Source organism: Rhea americana, unplaced genomic scaffold, assembly GCF_003343005.1.
Source record: "Rhea americana isolate MKP2758 unplaced genomic scaffold, rheAme1 scaffold_20, whole genome shotgun sequence".
In the NCBI taxonomy this organism is placed as follows: Eukaryota; Metazoa; Chordata; class Aves; order Rheiformes; family Rheidae; genus Rhea; species Rhea americana.
The window spans coordinates 3010896-3031151 of record NW_028186150.1 but is presented as its reverse complement, the minus strand read 5'-3'; the positions used below and the strand labels follow the sequence as shown (position 1 = coordinate 3031151).

Genomic DNA, 20256 nt, shown 5'->3' with positions numbered 1-20256 from the left:
GGACAAAATTTCTGGCTGGAGTAGGACAGGTCCGGGGAAATTCTACACAAGTCCCTCAGCCTACTCCATCAAGAAATAAAGCAGAGGGGCCTGGGGCCTTCCCAGAGCTCTCCAGAGTGCTCCAAATCACCACAAACATGAGAAAGAAATCCACGGGCTACTTCCATTTATTCCACCAAAGAGTCACCCAGCTCTTAGGAAGCACTGATGTCTTTTGCTCAGATACATAAAAAAGCCAGCAGGACTTAAAATCACACAGTAACAAGAGAGAGATGGCCTCTCTCTAGGATATTTCCTTTATGTATTTAATACAAATGAAATTCAGTAGAAATCTGCTTCTGCAGATTTCTGCAGGCCTGTGTTTTAACCTAGTWGCTTGTCCTTGAACACAGAAACAGGTTGCCCAGAGAGGCTGAGGAGTCTCCAGCCTTGGAGATATTCAAAACCTGACTTGACAAAACCCTGAGCAACCTRCTATGGTTTGCTCTGCTTTGAGCASRAGGCTTGGACTATATGAGGTTCCTCCTAACCTTTGTAATTCTAAGATGAACATCCTTCCCTTCAGCTTTGTAGATGTGCTTGCCTTCCAAAGAGTAATTCATTGTTCATACCATGGAGTTTAAAATGGCATTTCTATCCTAAGCCATGCGAGAGTACAAAGGTGCTATGTGTGCAGGGTGGTCCAAATCCTCCACAGTAATCTGCAATTATCAATGGAAAGGGACCAAAAAATATGAAGCTTTACCAACAGGAGAGAGGGTGAGAAAGGACCATGCTTGCACACTGCTTTGTTCCAGCACCTGTGACTGGTAAACAGTTCTTATATATAAGGCTTCATATACACAGCTCCAGAGACGAGACAAAGGCTAATATATCTTCAGATCAGCCACATCCAGACCTTTCGTGGCTATATGCCTTTCAGTGTTGCCTCTCCTCTCCCCCTTGCACATCCTTCATCATGCCACTCTGAAACTAACAGCAATCTGCCTGCAGACATCCATGTGCAGAAATAAAACTCTCAAAATCTAGATGCAAGACTAAAAGACCACCAAATGCAAGATGTGCATACACATACAACACTTGATGTACCTATGCAAGCTGAAGATTTGTGCATACCCGGGGACATCTGAAAGTTGTATGCCTTGTCTGTTGGAAAAATGATAGCAAGCTTCCATGCAAGGTATAAAATAAGCATTAAAATACTGAGCTAGGAGTAAGGCCAGACTATTTCTCCTCTTGTAATAAATCAGCACTGTACGTATATATTAAATCCAATCCCTTGATGTGTCCGGTTTCAGTGATAAAAACTTGGTGAGCAGGGCAAAAGTTATTGGGTAGAGATCGATATGCTTGCCTGTTGTCCTTGATCGGCAATAATGCGACATTTTCTCCTTGACTGTAAGAGGCGCTTTTGTGATTTGGGAGCATAAAGAAATTCTGTACTTGACAGATTTATACAGCAGGAATACGCTAATGTCCTTTGACCCGCTTAAGAATAAATACAACCTACTAAATTGTCATTTTTATGGGTATTTACAACTGAGGCACTTTGTAAACCTAAGAACTAATACTTCCCAAAGGAAATCTGTGCTCTCGAATCTTGATAAATTATTGAAAAATACAAGCCACTACYAGTCCTACAAATGTTCGCTTCTATTTTTCTTATTTTTAGTTACATAGGAGTAGTTAAAGAAGATTGGGCCACTGATCTATTTCACCAGGGATGTTGCTGCAGCCACGGCTAGTGCTTCAGGGGAATCCTACACTATTTTTGGTTATTTGATCAAGGCTGTGTAAAGGAGAATTCTTTCCTGAAACTAGCAAGTTTTCAGTATGCAATTGGAATATTAAACATATAATTATTTAAGCTCTCAAATTTACTATTATTAAAGTATAGCAAACTACAACTCCCCCAGCCTGAGCACCAGTGGCTTCATCTGCTGTTATGAATGCTTCAGCAAAATTGCAGCATTATTTGCATGAGGCCTAGTGCAAGGATGAAAATAGGCCATCCTGGCTCACCCGAATGTCACTGCTCACCACTTTGTGGGTGCGAGACATGTACTCTAAATCTGATAACCATGTTACTGACCAACCACATACCTAGTTTCTTAACTCTGCAGGCAAGGTGACCCAAGAAGCCTCCATTTGATTGCTGTATCTTAACTCCGTGACATCTCACCTACGTACCCACTCACTGCATTTGTTCCTTCCATCACCTCCGCGCTGTCTGTGCCCCCAAAGGCTTTCCGAGAAACCAACCAATCAACCAAAAAGATCTACCTGCAGWTGAAAGAAGGAAACAACTGAGATGAGGGCCTTTGTGTCTTTGCAGATGTTCCTCAGGAAGATGACAGAGCATATAGCTCTGTTCTAKAGCTTGGTCTTGAGGAAAAGAAATTTTTGACAAGGAATTTATTTTAAAAATTGTCACCCATAGCAACAATTGAGAACAATTTCCTTTTATTCTCGTTCTACAGTTGTAAGTTGACAAAAAGTCAATACCTTTCAGGACAGTATCTAAGACATGATACTTGCAGTATTTTTCCAGCAGCTTTTTTTTCTCCTTTAGTTATATGCCTGTACAAAGAACAGATCCTCCCATATAGAGGCTTGCAACAGTTGAGATCTTGACTAAAACATCATGACGTGGAGCTCATCTCTACTTTTACTCTTTTTCTAAGGGCAGCTGCTTCTCTATTTTTCTTTGCCCATCTGTAGACAACAGAATCTTTTCTCTACCACAAGAATGTCTTCATTAAGTCAGTTTCTGCCTTCAACTTAGTCTTCTGCATACTATAATCCGTGTGCATGCACAAGAAAGGCTTGAGAGGCAAAATGAAAAAGCAGGAAGCTGGAATAGACAATGAGGCAGCAACTCTGTGAAACTTAAGCATCTTTTCTTGTCCTTACTGTGCTGCCTTCTTTTCATCCTTCTTTACTGTTGTATTTGGGATTCCTTCTACATTTGCATGAAATAAGATTTCTATCTCCTCTGTTTTGTGACCTCAATCACAAAACGAGCTTAAGGCATGACAGAGCTAATACAGTGACTACAGCATGAAGTCACACAATTCTGAATTTGATTACTATCTTGAACACTTAATCTCATACAAGATTTGGCAAACTTTTACACTTAACTTACACTTTTGCACTTAATGTTGATTGCAAAGCACTAAAGGGATGCTAATGCCAAAATATTCATCAGTTACACCTAAACTAGAAATCCTACCCCTTTCACATAGGTAGTAGGACAGAAGTGGAAGTTACATGTGCATTTTAAAATATGAAATGGAAATCAAAGATGGATAAGGAACCAAGAACTATGGTTAACAGGCAAAATGGGGTTGCCTCTGTTTAACCTGGCAATAATTGTGCCCACGTTTATGCTAAAGAAAAATGATTATGTATCCTTTGACATCTTCTTTTAAATTTTTCATCTGCTCCTTACTCTACTGATAGAAAGATAGATGTTATTTTCAAAAACAATTAAATGCCTACAACAGAAGGCATCTATTAGCAGAGAAACACCAAATAATCCAGCATTCCACTCAACTAAGTAGCATCTACATCCCATTCATTTCAAGGAGAGTGATGTCCTCTGAAAAAAGAATTATGAAGCATGGAGGCTTACTGCCCACTGAATTTACTTTGCAAAACAATGAAAATTTGACAGTGATAGGAAAGAGAGAAGGGAACACACAGAGAGACTTCCAGCCCAAATCACCAAAATCATTTTYTGATACCTAAAAATAACCCTGATAATAAAATTAGTAATTTTTAATCAAGAGAATTCCCCTCACACATCTTTTCCCACCCTGAAGCATTTCACAAGGAACATATTAAGCTCCCCTTACCTTTATTACTTCTAGAATTTCAAACTGTAAGCAAAGAAACTGAAAGTAGGTTGTGAATTGCAGCCTTTTTGCCTCAGGTGAAAGGCTTTCATATTTGCATTGCAGAAAGAGTTCTTATTTTTCCCTTAAGATTATCTGTGCACTTAAAGATTGGAGCAAAAAAATCATCCATTTCTCTCAACATTTCACTGGAGACCATCTGCCCTCACTTTTGCCTCAGCTGTCACCTCCATTTTCTGTATTTGCTGCAAATTCTACAGTCTGACTGGAAGAAATAACTGTTCTCTGAATGTGAACAAAGTGTAGGAAAGAAAGTGAGTAATCTGTGAAAGCTAGAATACGTCAATGCCCCAGAGGCAACGATCTGAGRTAGTGTACAGGGAAGTAGTAACTTTGCCAACTGAAGAATAATCCAAGGTAAGTATTTAATAGGTCTGTCTGGATTGAATAAGTGAGTGTCTTAAAGTTTCTTGGTGTCAGATGAAGTTAGGAATATGAATGGATGAAGCGACATAACATCTTCAAATTAATATTAAGTAYAGACTTAACAATTGAAGATTTCTAACCATTCATCATACAAGAATACTGTCACTGAAGTTATTAAACTTAATGGAGGTCTTTAACAGCCATTACTAGGGAAACAGGTTTTCTATCCCTAAAACAAGCATTCAAAGGCTAAATAGTTCTTGCCACTGACTGTCAAACAATGGTTAGAAGTAGAAAAAAAAATGGAGAAGAGTTCTATACACCTCAACACAAACAATTTATGTTTATCCAGTACAAGCACAGATTCTTATAAAAGCAAGGAGCTAGTTGGGCATATTTCCCTGATGACTCTATGGAGCAAACCCAGCTCAATAAACCTCTGAAGGACTTTGACTCCCAATAGTATCTCTGCACAGGGAGCCCAGAGTGGAGTGTAAGGGGAGTCACATTCAACTAAGCACCATGGCACATTAAGCCACAAAAGGAAATTTTGACCAAATCTCCACTCTCTTTGAAACAAGATGATAATAAATAATAAATTCTTTAGGTTTCACAGACTTGTGATCACTTTGCAAATGTTTATGAAGAAGAAAACACAGATAGTTTTGTTCCTAAGCTCCAATTCTATGTTCCAAGAGTTCTTTATTATGTCAGTTCCAGGACATCATGCTTATAACATTAAATACAAGCTGAAAACAATTCTTTCTCTGAAGAGCCTCCAGTTTATAGGGCAGATATGGCTTTAGTACAGTAAATAGTGAGTGTGTGGATACCAGGGACAAAGATACAGAAAGTGAGAGAAGTTTTGGAATGAAAACCTTTTAATTGGTTCTTTTTGAAGATCAGTATGTTGTGCCTAAATCTGCTCCTAAACCAAGGAGCTGTGAATTCCAAGTGCTACAGAAATCACCATTTATTGCCACAATTATCCTACAGAACTTCAGCATTCATTTAGCAAAAACATCTTCCTAAACACTCACACCAGCAGAGATAATCTTGGAACAATATCCTAGAAATCAACTGATGAAACAACCTGAAACTACAGTCAAGAAAGAAAAACATCCCCATTCACTTTTCTCAAGAATGTCATGTAATGCAGCAATTTGTCAGGGACTTCAACATTTTCTTACTGCCAAAATATTTCGGTTTCCTTCCCCTTTCCTGCTCTGCCAGGACCTGCCCGCAAGCACTTTATATTCTACAGTCTTCCCACAGTGAGGAGTTTGTGGGTAGATTCTGGAAGTAAGAACTGGAATCCAGCTTGTAATCAGGGAATCTGGAGAGACAAAATAACGGGATGATATGCTTGTACCACAAAGAACAGCTTACAAGCTGGATCAGCTGCCTAGGTGGCACAAGGAAGAAAACCATCTCCGAAAATTATCTGTAAATCTTATAAGCCTAAGTATTTCCAGCACTGAAATTTGTTCAGAAAAAAATCATCTGTACTATCAGGACAGGGAAAAGTCAGTAGTGATGCTAAAGAAAATAAGGCTACTACTGCACTAAAATTTGGTCCAAACTGCAGGGCTGATGTTCTCTGCAGATGGGGGATCTAACATAGCCCATCACTGCTCCTGCCTTGCCCACGGGTAATTTTCCGTTGCAAAGGGGGTAGTGATTTGGTAAAGAGTTAGAAAGTGACTGGTGGCCTATATCTAGACCCAAGAGCTGGAAAATATCTCCAAGTCTCCAGTCAGATAAATCTAAAGTGCTTTGGGCTAACTAGAACTTTTTCATGGAAGTCAGATATAAGATGGTGAAGGCCCATGTTAACAGATAAATCCAAAACTGGGAGTCAAGGTTAGCATGACTTTCTGGGCTGCACCTCTTCAAGTTGCCCACTTCCAGTGCATGATAAAAGTATTTATGTTTCAAGAACTGAGTGAGGGTTTATTAAGATTTACATATTCACTTAAACGACAAAGTACTATCATTTTCATTATCAGTAAGTTTATTGACTACTTATTTATAATTTCACTAAACAGATCCCGTTTTTCCGGGTATCTTTTCGGTATTAAAGGTTGTACTGAGCCTTCGTGTGAACTCATTTGGCTACGTAAATAGATATCTGAATTCTTACTGTTYGTTCATAAATTACCAGTCAGAACTACACATGAAATACAGGTTGGGCACATTAGGGAACTGTGCTGTGAGCAAYGGATGTTGTATTTTCACAATCTATTCTTCTCTTAAGTTTATGTTCAGCACAGAATGGACACAAGTATAGTAACTACATAAGGGCAAAACATGAGATAAAGAACAGATTCAACAAGAAAGGGAGGCCACTATCTGACATTTTAAAAGGGCAGATCGAAAGCACTCAACACCCAACAAAATGCTCAGTGTAGGATGAGGTGATAGCTTAGGATACACTGAGGGTACTGTAATGAAGCAAACAAATGCTGTGTGTTTTAATGTAAATTAACACAAGATAATCTCTTCACGTATTTAAGTGATGCACTTCAACTTAATTAATACATATTTAATAAAGTCTTCTTGAACAGCTGTTATTTACTTCTGGAGTTTCTCCACATTAACACTACCTGCTTTGTTCAGCTCTAAACTTGTTCATGCTCCAAAGTATCTTAAGATCTCAGGCTGTATAAAAATGGAACACTCTTCCCAAAAGAGACAGCCCTTCTGATAACGTAATATTTTCACATTAAATATTCAAAGACTTTCTGAACAAAAGGTCAAATTCTATTTACAGCATCTGTGTGAAACAAGCAAGCAGATGCTTAATGCTGCTAGACAAATACTTTCCACACGAAGAATGATRAAGAGTTGGCGATCAATCACCTTCTCAGACTTTAAAATCAGCTTTCCTTTATTTTTAGTCCCTAAACTCTGCAGTTCAGTTTCTATGTAACAATATAGATTCAATCTACTTCCTGTTCCTCCTGCAAGTGTTATACAATGGTGTGCTAATATGAAGTACTAGCAAAATTGCAGTGTTGTCTATGGTATTCGCTGCATGTTTTGAGCACAACATCAAGTCACTAGGGTTTTTGTCTTACAAAGACTACTGTGTATGACATTTCAGTTATACCTTCATATATAGCACTCAAGTAGTTTTCACTTACCATCCCTTTTATTCAGATGTAAATCCACTGGAGCCCTAGTCACTTCCGAGATTTTAGGATATGTGCGAGTATAAATCCATGCAAGAAACATGCTGATAACACTTACATTCGCACATTTGTATCAATAAATGTGACTTCTGGAAATTGTAATCAGTTTCTTTAAAAATAGTTATCATTGTTGAACAATCCTTATCAGTATATTGGTTATAGGTTTCAACTGACTACTTTAAAATGTTTATTCTGCTTATGGCTTTAGTGTTGACTAGTGCTCATTGCTCACATAGCAGTCTTTCTAGCTTATAGGTTTACTGAAAATAACTTTCAAACCTGGTGACAATTCCCTTAGATAACATGTGCCTGTACAATCATCATTAAATCTTCTGTGCAATCAGCTATGGAAATATATGCAACTTGTGAAAGGCCTGAAAATAGCCCTGAATATACAAAGGTGAAAAGTATGTACAGATTTAAACACACTGATACTAGTAGTATCTAGATTCATCCTCTTTTATTTCACTATTTTTTTCCACAATAGAGAGGACATAACAAGGAACTCATTATTTAGGCTAAGAACCTAGAGAATAAATCAGATCAACACTTTACCTGGTAAATATATCAAAACACACAGAGGGTGAATGGATGCAAGGAAAAAAAGATTTAGAAAGTGTCTTCAAGATCTTCAAATATTTCTGTACTGCCTATACATATAGCTTCAAGTTAGAGCTGGAAATGGAACAAAAAAAATAAGATTTAAATATCTTTATGCATGTGGCTCGTTCAAGGCTGGGTTCGCTTTCAGCTACCATCCGTTTCCTGATCACTATGAGGAAACACAAGTGCTGTCAGAAAAGAAAAGGTGGGGGCAAGTGGCTGGGATGGAACCACGGTTTTTGACAGAAGTGCAAACACACAGCAGATTAAAATGCCTGTATAAATATAGACTTAGAAAAAGTAGTGCCAGCCACAACAAACAGGCACCTGAAAAGATTTCTATGCACTGAAACTCTGTCAGCCTGCTTGGGAGGAAAAGCAAAATAAGTAGAAGAATGCCAAGCTGTCACAGGGTCTAAAGAATCTGTTTTCTAAGAGGCTCACACACCAGAGAGATCTACTTCTAATGGGAGCCAGATAAGAGACAGACTGGTCCAGAAAAACAGCACCTGAGGAGAAGACTTATTCCAAAACACTGCTGCCTGAAATTCTCTGTTAACAAAACTAAATTTCCTGGAAAATCTACTTGTGCCTTTGGAAGGAGGCTGTATCTTTCGTTCAGGGAAAGATGGGCACTCTGCTAGGTGACACAAAAAAAAATGTGCTTGTATACTTGCTTTGACATGTACAATGTACCTTTCATTGGCATCAGCAGAAGCCTGATGCATAGCTGTCAAGGAAAAAGAAAAGAATCCCAGAGGACAAACTTAGCTCAGTCCCAAGGAATGAAAATACATGTCCATACTTTATACATCCACAACACAACAGATATTGTTTGTTTTTTAGACTCCCTTAGAGCTTCAAGATCAAACTGAGGTGCAATCTCTTATAATACACACAGTGAGACTGTCATATTTTTCCCCAGATTTTAAATGAAAAATGAAAATCTGTATTTACCTGTCAGTTTTGGTAGAAAGGCTTCCATCATAACTACACCTGTTTGTATAGGAAGGAGTTTTTAAACATCCCTAATACTAGTCTGGAGAGGAACGAAGCTGTGGGAGGTTGCTGAAAAATAGCAATAAACCTTTATTAAAAAAAATTTTTGTGAAAACATTTTGACTGAATTCCAACTCTACTTAAAATGTAATTAAATATTTACATTTATTCTCTAATAAGTATTATAAGTAAATCTATTTCCCAATTATCTTAAATTTCTGTATGGTATACAATTACTACATTTTTCTAATAAATGCACAATTCTAATGAAAAAATAATGATCTTGAACTTTAATAGAGCCCTTCATTTGAAGAGATGAAAGTGCTGTACATTCATTCATTTATTATGTCTTACAACCCCCCCTGTGATGTAGGTACTATTATCATCATTTTACAGATGGGGAAACCAAAAGGCTAATTAACTTGTCCAATTTACAATACTGTTAGCTGTAAACTTAGGGTGTCCTATTGTACTCACATGTGAAAGAGAACTCAGCTCATCCTGTGATGAATAGCTACTACAAATTCTTAAACTCTATAACCATTTTACTTGTAGTAAGGAATATATTACACAAGCCATCAGAGTTTGGTTTTGTAGATTTGAGCGCCACAGAAATATACTGCCTAGAAACAAACATCAGTTTATTTTAAAGTGTCATCTGGTTTCCCAACTAGCTATGGAGATGATGTGTGTTTTCATTTAACATTATTACTCCTTTAAGTGCATATTTGTGTTTTAATTCTGAAAAATGTTTCAAACTCCATTTTTACACATACACTGTTTGCTAACAAACTCATTCTCTCAGTTTTCTTATATGATCCATAAATTTCTTCACACGGTCAGGATCAACACCATTTGCCCAGTAACCTTCTTTCTTGAAATATGAACCAATTATTAAGGCATTTGCATCCAAGTAAGTCCTCACATTCTCCAGCGTCACTCCAGACCCAATCAGCACAGGAATCTTCACAGCATGTTTAACCTCTGAAGTGAAGAAAACCAATATTAGGGTTAAGTACTCTGATCTCCTCTGTCCAGTCTTTAAAATTCTATCAAGGTAAGTGTCAAGAAGCTTATGGTCACACGGTTTTCTTACTTCTAGTAGAGGATGAAATAACTTCTTTAGATCAATCACCTTTAGCTTTGAGCAACCTTTAAAAAAAAAAAACAAACCATATTCTGCCTTGCATTCTGTCATTGTGGGAAAGGCTTCAAAATATTATTCCTGACCACAGGACCAGAGGAGGATTTCAGTGCTACGGGCAGTTGGGTCTAAAAACCCCATAGTTACACTCCTCTTTTTTTCTCAGGGAACGAAGGTCCTGCAAGATTGGTTGGCAGAGAATACACCACCTTCAACTGCATTCCTTCATAAATTCATTCTTCTCCCATGACCCTAGTAAGAAGAGGCACTGGATCCAGGAATTCTTGGCACAGCAGGACTAGCATGGTTTTGCTGTACCCTGTGCCCTCTTACTTAAGGTGACTGTTACCAGCATGCTCAGAGGCTCCATTGTACTTATGGTACTACACATACACGGAAAGGAGTTATGATTTACTGTTTGTATAGCAGTAACACCTAATACAGATTCCAGACAAATGAGGTCCTTTGCTTTAACAGAGGATTTACTCCTGCTGGAGCCTCCCTGCCTCCTGTGGATTCTTAACTGCTTCTCAATTTTCTCTCACCTTAAAACAACTAAATAACTCCTGAAAAAACTTCCTATGAAGTAATCAAAATCTAGAAACTAGAGCAAGATGACGTTCTTGTTTGGATTTATTATATTGGCTCACATTCTTTTTTGCAAGTGTGTGGTGAGATTATTAGAGTGGTAGAACTATCCGGTAGGGCTATGCTCATTACAATTCTTCAGTCATCAGTTTAAATCACAATAATGGTAGTTGGTTTGGGGCATATTCTTGCCAAGTCCCTTTGCCGAATTTATGTATGTGGTTATCTAGCACAAGATCTTCAGCAAATATGCAAAAAAAGGGCCTTATTCACAAGAAAAGGAAAAGGAACATGCTCTCTACTTCACAATAAATTTCAGGAGACACTGAAGTAGGAAAGCAAGCAGTGGTCATAYATACTACACTGATAATTCCAGTTAGTTTATTGGAAAGCAAGAAGACAGTACTAACAAAGATTTATTCTCTTTCTATAAATTGCAATGGAGCAAAAAAGAAAAAGATCTTTTTTTCTAGACGTAGTATGTGTTTTTTCACCATCTGGCCCTTTACCTGGTTCCACAAAGACAAATGGGTAAGATATCAAAACAGGGCTCACATAGTGTTATCCCTTCATCCCTCACACATAAGGGTGGATTTCACTCAGTGCCTCAGTGACCACGTCTGCTGTGAAACGCGTGCATGCCAGAGGAGCCTCCCACACAGTAATGGATACACTGCTCAGTCAAGACAACTCATATTTTTAGACTGAAAACAAAAGAGGGAGGCTTTTTGGACCATGGAAAGGTTCTCCACGGATAACAAACTGGTAGTTAGACAGTATTTTCTTAAGTCAGTATAGCTTTGGAGGAAAAAAAAATAAAAAGGAAAGAAAAGGCCAATTCAATAGTTACTAAGTACCCTTCTCACCCTTTCAACTCAAACTGACCACCCTAAAAGTCACTCTTATGGAATTGGTTGCTTCACTGCTTCCTTAAAGAAATGCTGTGAGACGTTATTTCTGACCTTTGAAAACAAAAATTGCTGTTAAGTGGGATAATAAGTTGATATAAGATGATTAAAGCTTGAGGCAACTAGGGAAAGTGTGTATGTAATATACAAAAGTCTACTTCAAAACATTGTTTATATTTAAAGAAAGTTTCATCAGATACCAAACTTACTAATGATGCTTCAGCGAAGACTAATTATTCATCACCTTTCTATTTCACCAAAGAAAGGGGATTGATTAAACTAAAATTCTTTTGAGGTCACACATCCTACTGTTTCTCAATCTAGGAACAGTAACTGTTTGCTGCAAACATTTGAACACAGAAGAATTAAACCATACAATACAATCCTTAGGAGAATTTTAAGCAAACTAGATCACTTATACATGATTAAAGCAATGGTTATTTCTATGCATATTTTATACTCTTATAGTCATCCTTTTTACAGCAAAAAAAATTCATTTTTTAGTTATTTATAACATTGCCAATGAAAATCTGTTCTAGAAAAAAAAATATTATTTATATAGCATTTATGTACTCTTAAGAAGATCAGATCTGCTTTACACAGATCTATASTTAAGGTGCTACAACTGACCACAGTTCTGCACAACTGTACTTTACTGTACTCAGAGGAACTGTGTTCCAAGTCAATCTTCGTTTTTATGACAAAACATAAGACACATTAGCAGATAGTTGTTTCATAATTATTTCCCATCAGCAGAAAAAAAAAGAACCACCAAATTATTAAACAGAACATGATCACAAGGGTGTGAGACAACTGCACAGCCCTATTGGGCAAAGACTGCAACAGCCAAACCCGAGACTGACATGAAACTATCAAAAGCCCACGTGCTTTCCCACGCAGTAAGCTCTCCAGCGCCTGCTGTGATCCATACGTGACACATGCTGTCCACACACAGCTCTTCCTGCGCTCGAGTTTTATTCAGACAGGTAACGTGAAGGATGGCAATATATAAGCCTAGGTTACCTAATTAAGTAGGCTGCAGAAATTACTTTTAAGTCATTTCCAAATACATCAAGGCCTAAAGTTGATCAGTATAAAATGACTTGTCTATTGGCTTTGTTAATGCAAATTCTAACTTGTAAAAGAAAATAATGCAACAGCAATGAGATATGCTTCCGTACGGTGACGTTCAGTCATTGTTAGACGTCTCTAAACACAGAGCCTTGTTTAAGATGTTTTTCAGCTTTCTTCCTCTGATAATATTTTTTGACACAGAGAAAAAGACAATTTTATGATGTTAAAACAACTAGATGCCAGTGTTTACAGAACTTGCATATTTCTCTACTTCAGTAAACTGTAACTAGAGGGCACTGTGCTCCTTTGTGTGACAGTACATCTGCAGACACGTCTTTAATAAAATCATACGAAATAGTGCTTGGTTGCAAAGCACAATGAAAGCATTTGAACTATGGCACGCACAAGTTACATGAAATAAAGGCCAAATACTCCTAGCTTCAAAACAATGGCAAAGAACAGTGTAAAAATAAGCACCACTGGGCCAATAACTTGCTCGACTACTCTTCTTTAACAGCTTTTTCATATGCAGTAATCACTGTACCGTATACAACACTRTGTTTATGGTAATGCTCCACTGTAACACATTTTAGCTTTTAAATTCAAAGGACTTTTTTCCTGTCATTAAATCTCAGGCTTACAAAATATACAGATCAGATTTGCATCTCCTGCTTATCTATAGGAGGGTATTGCAAAGGCAGCAGCCTCTGTTTTGTCTTAAAGAGACCATCAAAATGTAAGAGGGCAAATCAGTCTTGATGCCCCTTGAATGAATGATTACAAATGATGTGACAGTCATAGCCAGCTGTTGGCTTTCGTGATGTTCCCTGGTTACTCAGCTGAGACCATCCGCTTTGTTCATACTGATAACTAGGCAGTCATTAGACAAAGGCTTTGGTCACTTAAATATGGACTTGATTTGAATCAGGAATTTAAGCTGGAAGTATTTATACTCAAACAGAAAACCTGATATATTCACACTCTCCAATCAAAGAACCATTTTACAGTGTAACAAACTGGAACAAAATCATATAACCTCTTAAATGGAAATATGGTCTGTTAAATAAATTAATTGTAATTCAAAAARCTCAGCTATAATTCTTGCTCCTTAATAACCTGAAGGCAGCATTAAGATTTTTAGATCTCCTGCTCCCATGAGAAACGGTGCCTTGGCACACACGCCGAAACTAACTCYTCTGTAGGAAGGTCGGTGCTCACTGTAAGAGCAAAGCCTGCCAGTTGCCGTCATTGATAGTTACTCTACGAGAAGGCAGCAAAACAACTACAAACAAAATCCTACCAAACATAGCTTGCTGGCTTGACAGGGAAACACTCATTTCCCATACCCCATCACAAATCAGTCAATTTAACACACCAACGCAAAGGCAAAAAGACTTCTGTATTTCTGCACAACAAGGCTGGAAAAAAAGACATGACAAAATCTCATCTGTCTTTCTGGTTCTGCTTTCAAGAGATGTTTTGCAGTGTGATAAAAGGTGCCCAATAGTGTGTATCATCATAATACAGCACTTCCAGTACAGCATAAATTCGTAAAATGTAAAATTTCACTCACGTCAACATCAACTTTTGTATACTGTAAATCTGATTCCTTTTAAGAATCTGCCAACAGAGATGTGTCCAATTTGTCATTTCCTTATACCCCGGAATATTGATTTTCAAGTTCTTCTCTTAACTGTTTTAAGCCAACAGCTTTCTTATGAGTCTGCTAATGTCTCAAAATCCTGTGATCTGATAACACGAATGCATGATCCTCAGATTCTTGTTTCATAGCACAAACCCAAACATAAAATGTGTGTGTGTACTTCATTACAGCTGCCAACTCCGATTCATTCTGTTCTTTGGAGCTAGAAAGAGAACAAGACTGAGACTGACATTTTTCACAGGAAAGAAATGCAGCAGCTGTGGGCTTGTTTGGTTGGGGTCCTGTCATAAAAAACCCTATGGGCCTACAGGACTGGTTTTGCTCTCTGTTACATGGAATCAACAGAGGTTGCTGCATGCATATATTGGAAAGCAGAATTTAACCTAGGACTTTGTCCTAAGACTTATTAAATACTTATTTATTTATTTATTTTAACCTGCATTAAAAGTGAGGCAGCATTAACTGAGGGTAGTGATGGAATTCTAGATTAATGAAATCTTGCAGTCTATAAAATATACCTAACTTAAATGTTATCTGTTCTATGCATCATTTCTGGTTTACGATATGAAAAAATCCCAACTAATTCATGAGCTCTACCAAACCATCATTGTATTTTTAGCATTGGTGAACTGAAATACATTCATTTATAATCAGTTCTTTGGCCAAGTTTGTTTAATGTGTATAAAACRAAAAATCAATTTTGACAAGTTCAGCATGTCTTTTAAATGCTGATAAGCATGTATGATATGGGAAAATGCCAAAAAAAGCTAAACGATTTCACATTATTCCAAGTGTTTGAGGCTCAGGTCTCTATTGCAATTAAGTACATTTTTCACCTGCTTTTTTTTCTTTCCTATGATAACAAAGAAAAAATAGCAACTGGGTGGTTTAAACCAGAATATGCTGAAGAAACGGAGCCCACATTAATATCTTTCTTCCTTCAAAAATTATTTTTGCCAAAGGTACTAATATTTTAAGTTTGACCAAGCACATGCTAGCTAATTCTGCAGATTGATCCTTACAGGTGATCACGGCAACTTAGAACAGAAATTTCTTCAAAGGCAGCTGTGGATGTCTAAGTATTTCTTGTAACTTGGCCACACTTCAACAGAAGTGAAAAAGTGATATTTTGTGAACTTGTTTTGGCTAACATGTTTGCCAGCATGTTTTAAAACTCCAGAATGGACAGATGAATATACTTTAATGCACACTAAGCAGGGAGCCCAGCTTAGAGCTCACCCTAATCAACTAATGTAAGTTGAATACAAGTCACTGTCTGCAGTAAAATTTTAAAGTATAGCAGGCTAAATGATATCAGCAAAAGTAAAATCTTTAAAAAGTACACATTCTACTTTATGTAGACGAATGCTCAAATTCAAGCCTAAATTAATCTAAATTAATCTAAATTAAAATTAGTCATTAATACAGAATGAAAACTCCAGGATGGGAGCAATTCAATTTCATAAAGACAATCCAAATCTATGCCAACATAAAATCATGAAGAATCACGTAACACTTCTGCAAAGGTCATAACTCACAAGTGAAATGCCTCACCCTTCATCAGAGGTCCATAACATTTTAAAATTATGTAAGTGCCGTATAGTTTTCTAACAGTGAAGTAGTATTCTTTCTGAAAATCTTCTAAGCAATATTTTCCCTGGTATCACTGTCTGGAAGGTTATCAAATTCAAATGTCCCCTTTCCTGCAGGACTTGCATCTTCATTTTGGAAGACCTAAATCTTTCCGCTGAAAAATTACTTCTTGTTTTAGTTAGTTAACTTTTTAGTAAGGCCATGACATATCCTCTTCTTATACTACACTTTTCAGAAATTAAACTTCATTGTGTAAAAATGTCAACTTCAGTATCATTCTGCTTTATAAAACCTTGAAATAATTTTCATTTTTATCCCACAAAAATTGTTGTTTAGATACATACCACAGACAATCCAAACAGAACCTCAATCACATTACTTTAGCTGTATCAAATCAAACTTGCTAGAAAAAGAGAGTTTCTTTGCTTCTCCCCTTTTTTCAGGAACAGCAGATATATAGATTTCTCTCTACATTAATCCAGAAGCTGATGCACTGCCTGTCGTTCGACCTTCGTATGACAGCTCTCACCTTTCAGCTCTTTCGGATCGGCGGGCATCGCAGTAGCTGTTCCAGTCAATATGACCCCATCAGCCAGAAAGAGCTCAGCTGCCCTCGCAGTCTCGGCTACACTGACATCTGCCGTCAGAGCGTGAGCACTGTAAACAGCAGGAACGTACCCTCCGGTTATTTTTGGCACACACATTTGTTATCCATCTTGTTCAATGCTTAGACTGCATTTCATCTTTCCTGCTGTCAGAACAACTCAAGGGAGGCTTTATAAGAGAGGGTATATGTCCTATTTTAAAATGGAAAGTAAGATTGCAATATGAACAAGAGAGAGGGCAAAAAAGAAAAGCATTTCCATCGCTGCATCATAACTGACTGACCTATTGCTCTGGGTCTTTGCTCTGTCTCTAAACAGTTGCTAAGTGGGACCTACCAACCACAACCGAGATATGTTGAGCACCTGCATTTCAGAAATGAGCACGCACAGCTTCTGTGACTCCAAGAGGGAGTTACGGATGTTCAGCCATTCAYGGAGCAGAACCTGTTCCCTAGAACTGAATGCATACCCTCCACTTCATTCGCGAAGTCCAACTAACACTGTTGGACACTGCCACCTGTAATATAGTCACAGGAATCATCTTCATGTAGCAGCTACTGTAAACATCAGTTAGCTGCATCTTTGAAGCAGCAATCCTCGGTATATGGGTGATACACTTTGCCTGAAACCTATAGCAATAGCAACTTTCGATTTAAACAGTTCTAAACTTCGAAAGAATTCCAGCCATTGCAGGTTAAACACCTCATCTTCTGTCTTCTATTTAAAAAGAAGTACAGAAACACTAATGGCTTAGAWATCTCGCTGAAACAAAAACCTCTTTCCCTCTCTCAAAAAGCAAACCTTCAAACAAAAAGGACAATCTGAATGTCAATTTATCAATTGTCAAGACAAAGAATAGATCAAATGATACAATCATCAATTTTGGGAAGAAGTGTAATGCAACGTATTTTTAAAATTTTTTAAAAATAAAATCACTAGAAAGAAACCACTCTGAAGAGCCTTAAAGCTTAATTTGACTATATTGCATTGTTTCCTCTATATTTTGAAATAATTATTTTATTAAAACAGACAATTGTTTAAGATCTTCAGGTTATTCTCACAATTACCCACATACTACACACAAATATTTTAATTAGGTTATTTCACATGTATAATACATAACATTTGAACAGTTCTTCTGGGAAAAAAAAGTGATAGCTAAAGTACCATGTGACAATTATGATAAAATATGAGCAGAAGAAAAACTGGATTCATCTGTCAAAAGTTCTTTCTGTTTGATAATCATAGAACATAACCTGTACACAGACAGCACTGATTTAGGTGGAAGGAACCAGTATCGTTGGCATGAAGGAAAAAAAAGAGAACTGCTTTCTAAAATGACAAAAATCTTATAATTTAGATGCTTTGCATATGGGAACTTGCTTGCATAACTAAAAATAACCTTGGATGCTTAGCCTCCTGAAACAAAATCTCTTTAAACATAACAGACGTATATCTAAGGATACAACATCTCACCTGATACCAAATGCAAGACATTTACAGTCTATACTTACAAATCTTAAAGGTTAAGCTGCAAACCTCAGAGATGGAGCCATCTGCACCTTACAGGTGCAAATTTATCTGTAAACATCTCCCCTAATAGCACTGCAAGACCATATTTGAAAAATAAAATCCTCCCTATATCATTAACTTTCCTGACACTAAATAGATGTAAAAAACCAGAAAATAGAGGAAAAAAGTCTGCTCACTCTTACATTAACATTTATATAAAATATTGCTCGTATTTACCTATGTTTCTTTTTAATATCAGCAAAAATCTGAATGTTCTCTGCTCCAATTTGTTTTCTGTATCGTAGCAGGCTGCCTGCACAGGCATTTATAATCCCTTTGTCGGCAACATGAGAAAACACAAACCCTTCAGCTCGGATGAAATCAAGACCTGAAAAAAAATCAGGAATTTTTTAGTCAGAACTGAAGATTGAAAAACAGAAATACTAAAAACCAATCAAACAAAACACCTTACTGCCCTTACTATTTGGTCTCAACACAACCTGTTCCATGTGTTCTAGGACAAATCAACCTTACTTTCCCACATATTTTAAGTCTTACAGCCATTATTCTCACCCATATTCTCTCTGAGCTCTTCTTTCCAGCCTGCTACCTCCAATTCCTCTCTCCCATACAGTACCCTAGTTTTTCTCCCTGTCCGCACAGTTCCTTCCTCTTTCTCAGCCCCATCAGTTTGTACACCACGGCTCAGCATCTGCCACCACGAGCCGTGCCCCTTGCCATGACACATCAACAGTATATGCTGGCTGGCCAGCAGGTAAGCAAGAAAAATCCTCCTTTGCCCTAATGATGTGACTTCTCTGAAAAAGACATTAACTTGGGTCTCTCTCCTCTTCCCAGGCACTCACTTTCATTATATTACTCTTATAACAAATTATTTATATACTTATTACATTACTTTCTCCTTCCCAAACTGTTCTCTGTTAAATTTGACTGAAATCGGTCAAGAGGTTAAAAAGCATTAGGGACATGGAGGCAGACAGAGGAATAGCATAAATCTTCTTTCTTTAGGAAACTAGGCAAGAAAACAGAACCTGTGGCACATTATATAATACCTATTTTACTCTATTTGAACGTGATTTGGGTTTTCTTTACAGCACTACTTTAACAAATTACCTCTTGAGCTGTGGCAAATGTACACACAGACTGTATTTCGGAAAAGTCGAAGATTTTTAACTCCACTCCAAAACTACTGCGAGCATCAACTCTACCATGACTTAGCAACACAATTTCAACCATGTTCCTTTATTCTTTCAATTAAGGACCTTTTGAGATGGATGCTTAAGAGGAAGGCTAAGGACAGAAAATGACTTTACACAGGCTGTTCACCTACTATGAGGTTGTTACACACCCTTGAAATACTTCCGTGTTGAAAATACGAATATCTTGGGCTATGGTGTAATGAACAGCTATTAGACACACACACACACAAGATTTCTGATTCCTTCATAGTATTCTACTCTTCGCTCCAATTTTCCATAGCCTTGAAGTTTATTTCACCTGTCACTTAACACTCTGCACTAATCTTCGGCGGCTTCTGCTGTTCTTCCAGTTTGCTTTGGAGCTTTTTCCCAGGCTCTTCCAAAGTTCTGCTCTTTCTCCAGTGTTGGAGTGAGCTGCACACTTAATTAGAGCTGATACCATACCAAGGAAACGAACACACAGGAAGGCAGCCATCAGGGGTGCAATTCCACCTCCCAGGGAACTTCCTCGGCAACACAGGCCTCTTCTTAACACATTTCCAATATAAACAGAAATGAGGTCTTTACAATATATTTCTCAAATGACAAGGTGTATATTTATTTTAAAAGCTAAATTTCGGTTTCATTCCAAAAGCCCTGAAGTTGCAGAAACAGAAGCTTATGCAGAAGAAAGGAGAGTCTGTATTGCTTAGCAACATGGATTCCAACTCACATGATACATCACAGATGGATGTCAAATCAAACACAAGCTGTCCTGTGTCCTGAGATTAGCAGATAAAAAGCATGCAGTGTTTGCAGGGCCCAAAGACAAGAATGTATCACAAGTATAAAGGTACTAGTAGGTACTTGGCAAAAAAATGCAGTGCAAAT

The 20256-nt window shown here is 37.5% G+C and overlaps 1 protein-coding gene across 3 annotated transcripts in view; it reads right to left on the bottom strand.

Annotated features, from left to right (window-relative positions):
• The window catches only part of CUNH19orf12 (chromosome unknown C19orf12 homolog), a 56930-nt gene that overhangs the window by 23893 nt on the left and 12781 nt on the right, over positions 1–20256 (bottom strand). The window contains exons 3-6 of one of the 3 annotated variants that reach the window (XM_085303796.1): positions 18404–18554; positions 16579–16706; positions 12604–12680; positions 9991–10063 (exon numbers count right to left, since the gene is read on the bottom strand). In XM_085303796.1, coding sequence (XP_085159922.1) covers positions 10046–10063; positions 12604–12680; positions 16579–16706; positions 18404–18554 — 374 coding nt within the window. In that variant the 3' untranslated portion in view covers positions 9991–10045. Of the gene's footprint in view, positions 1–4946; positions 10064–12603; positions 12681–16578; positions 16707–18403; positions 18555–20256 lie in introns of those variants that run through there. The other 2 variants (XM_085303795.1, XM_085303798.1) reach the window with 2 other exon arrangements.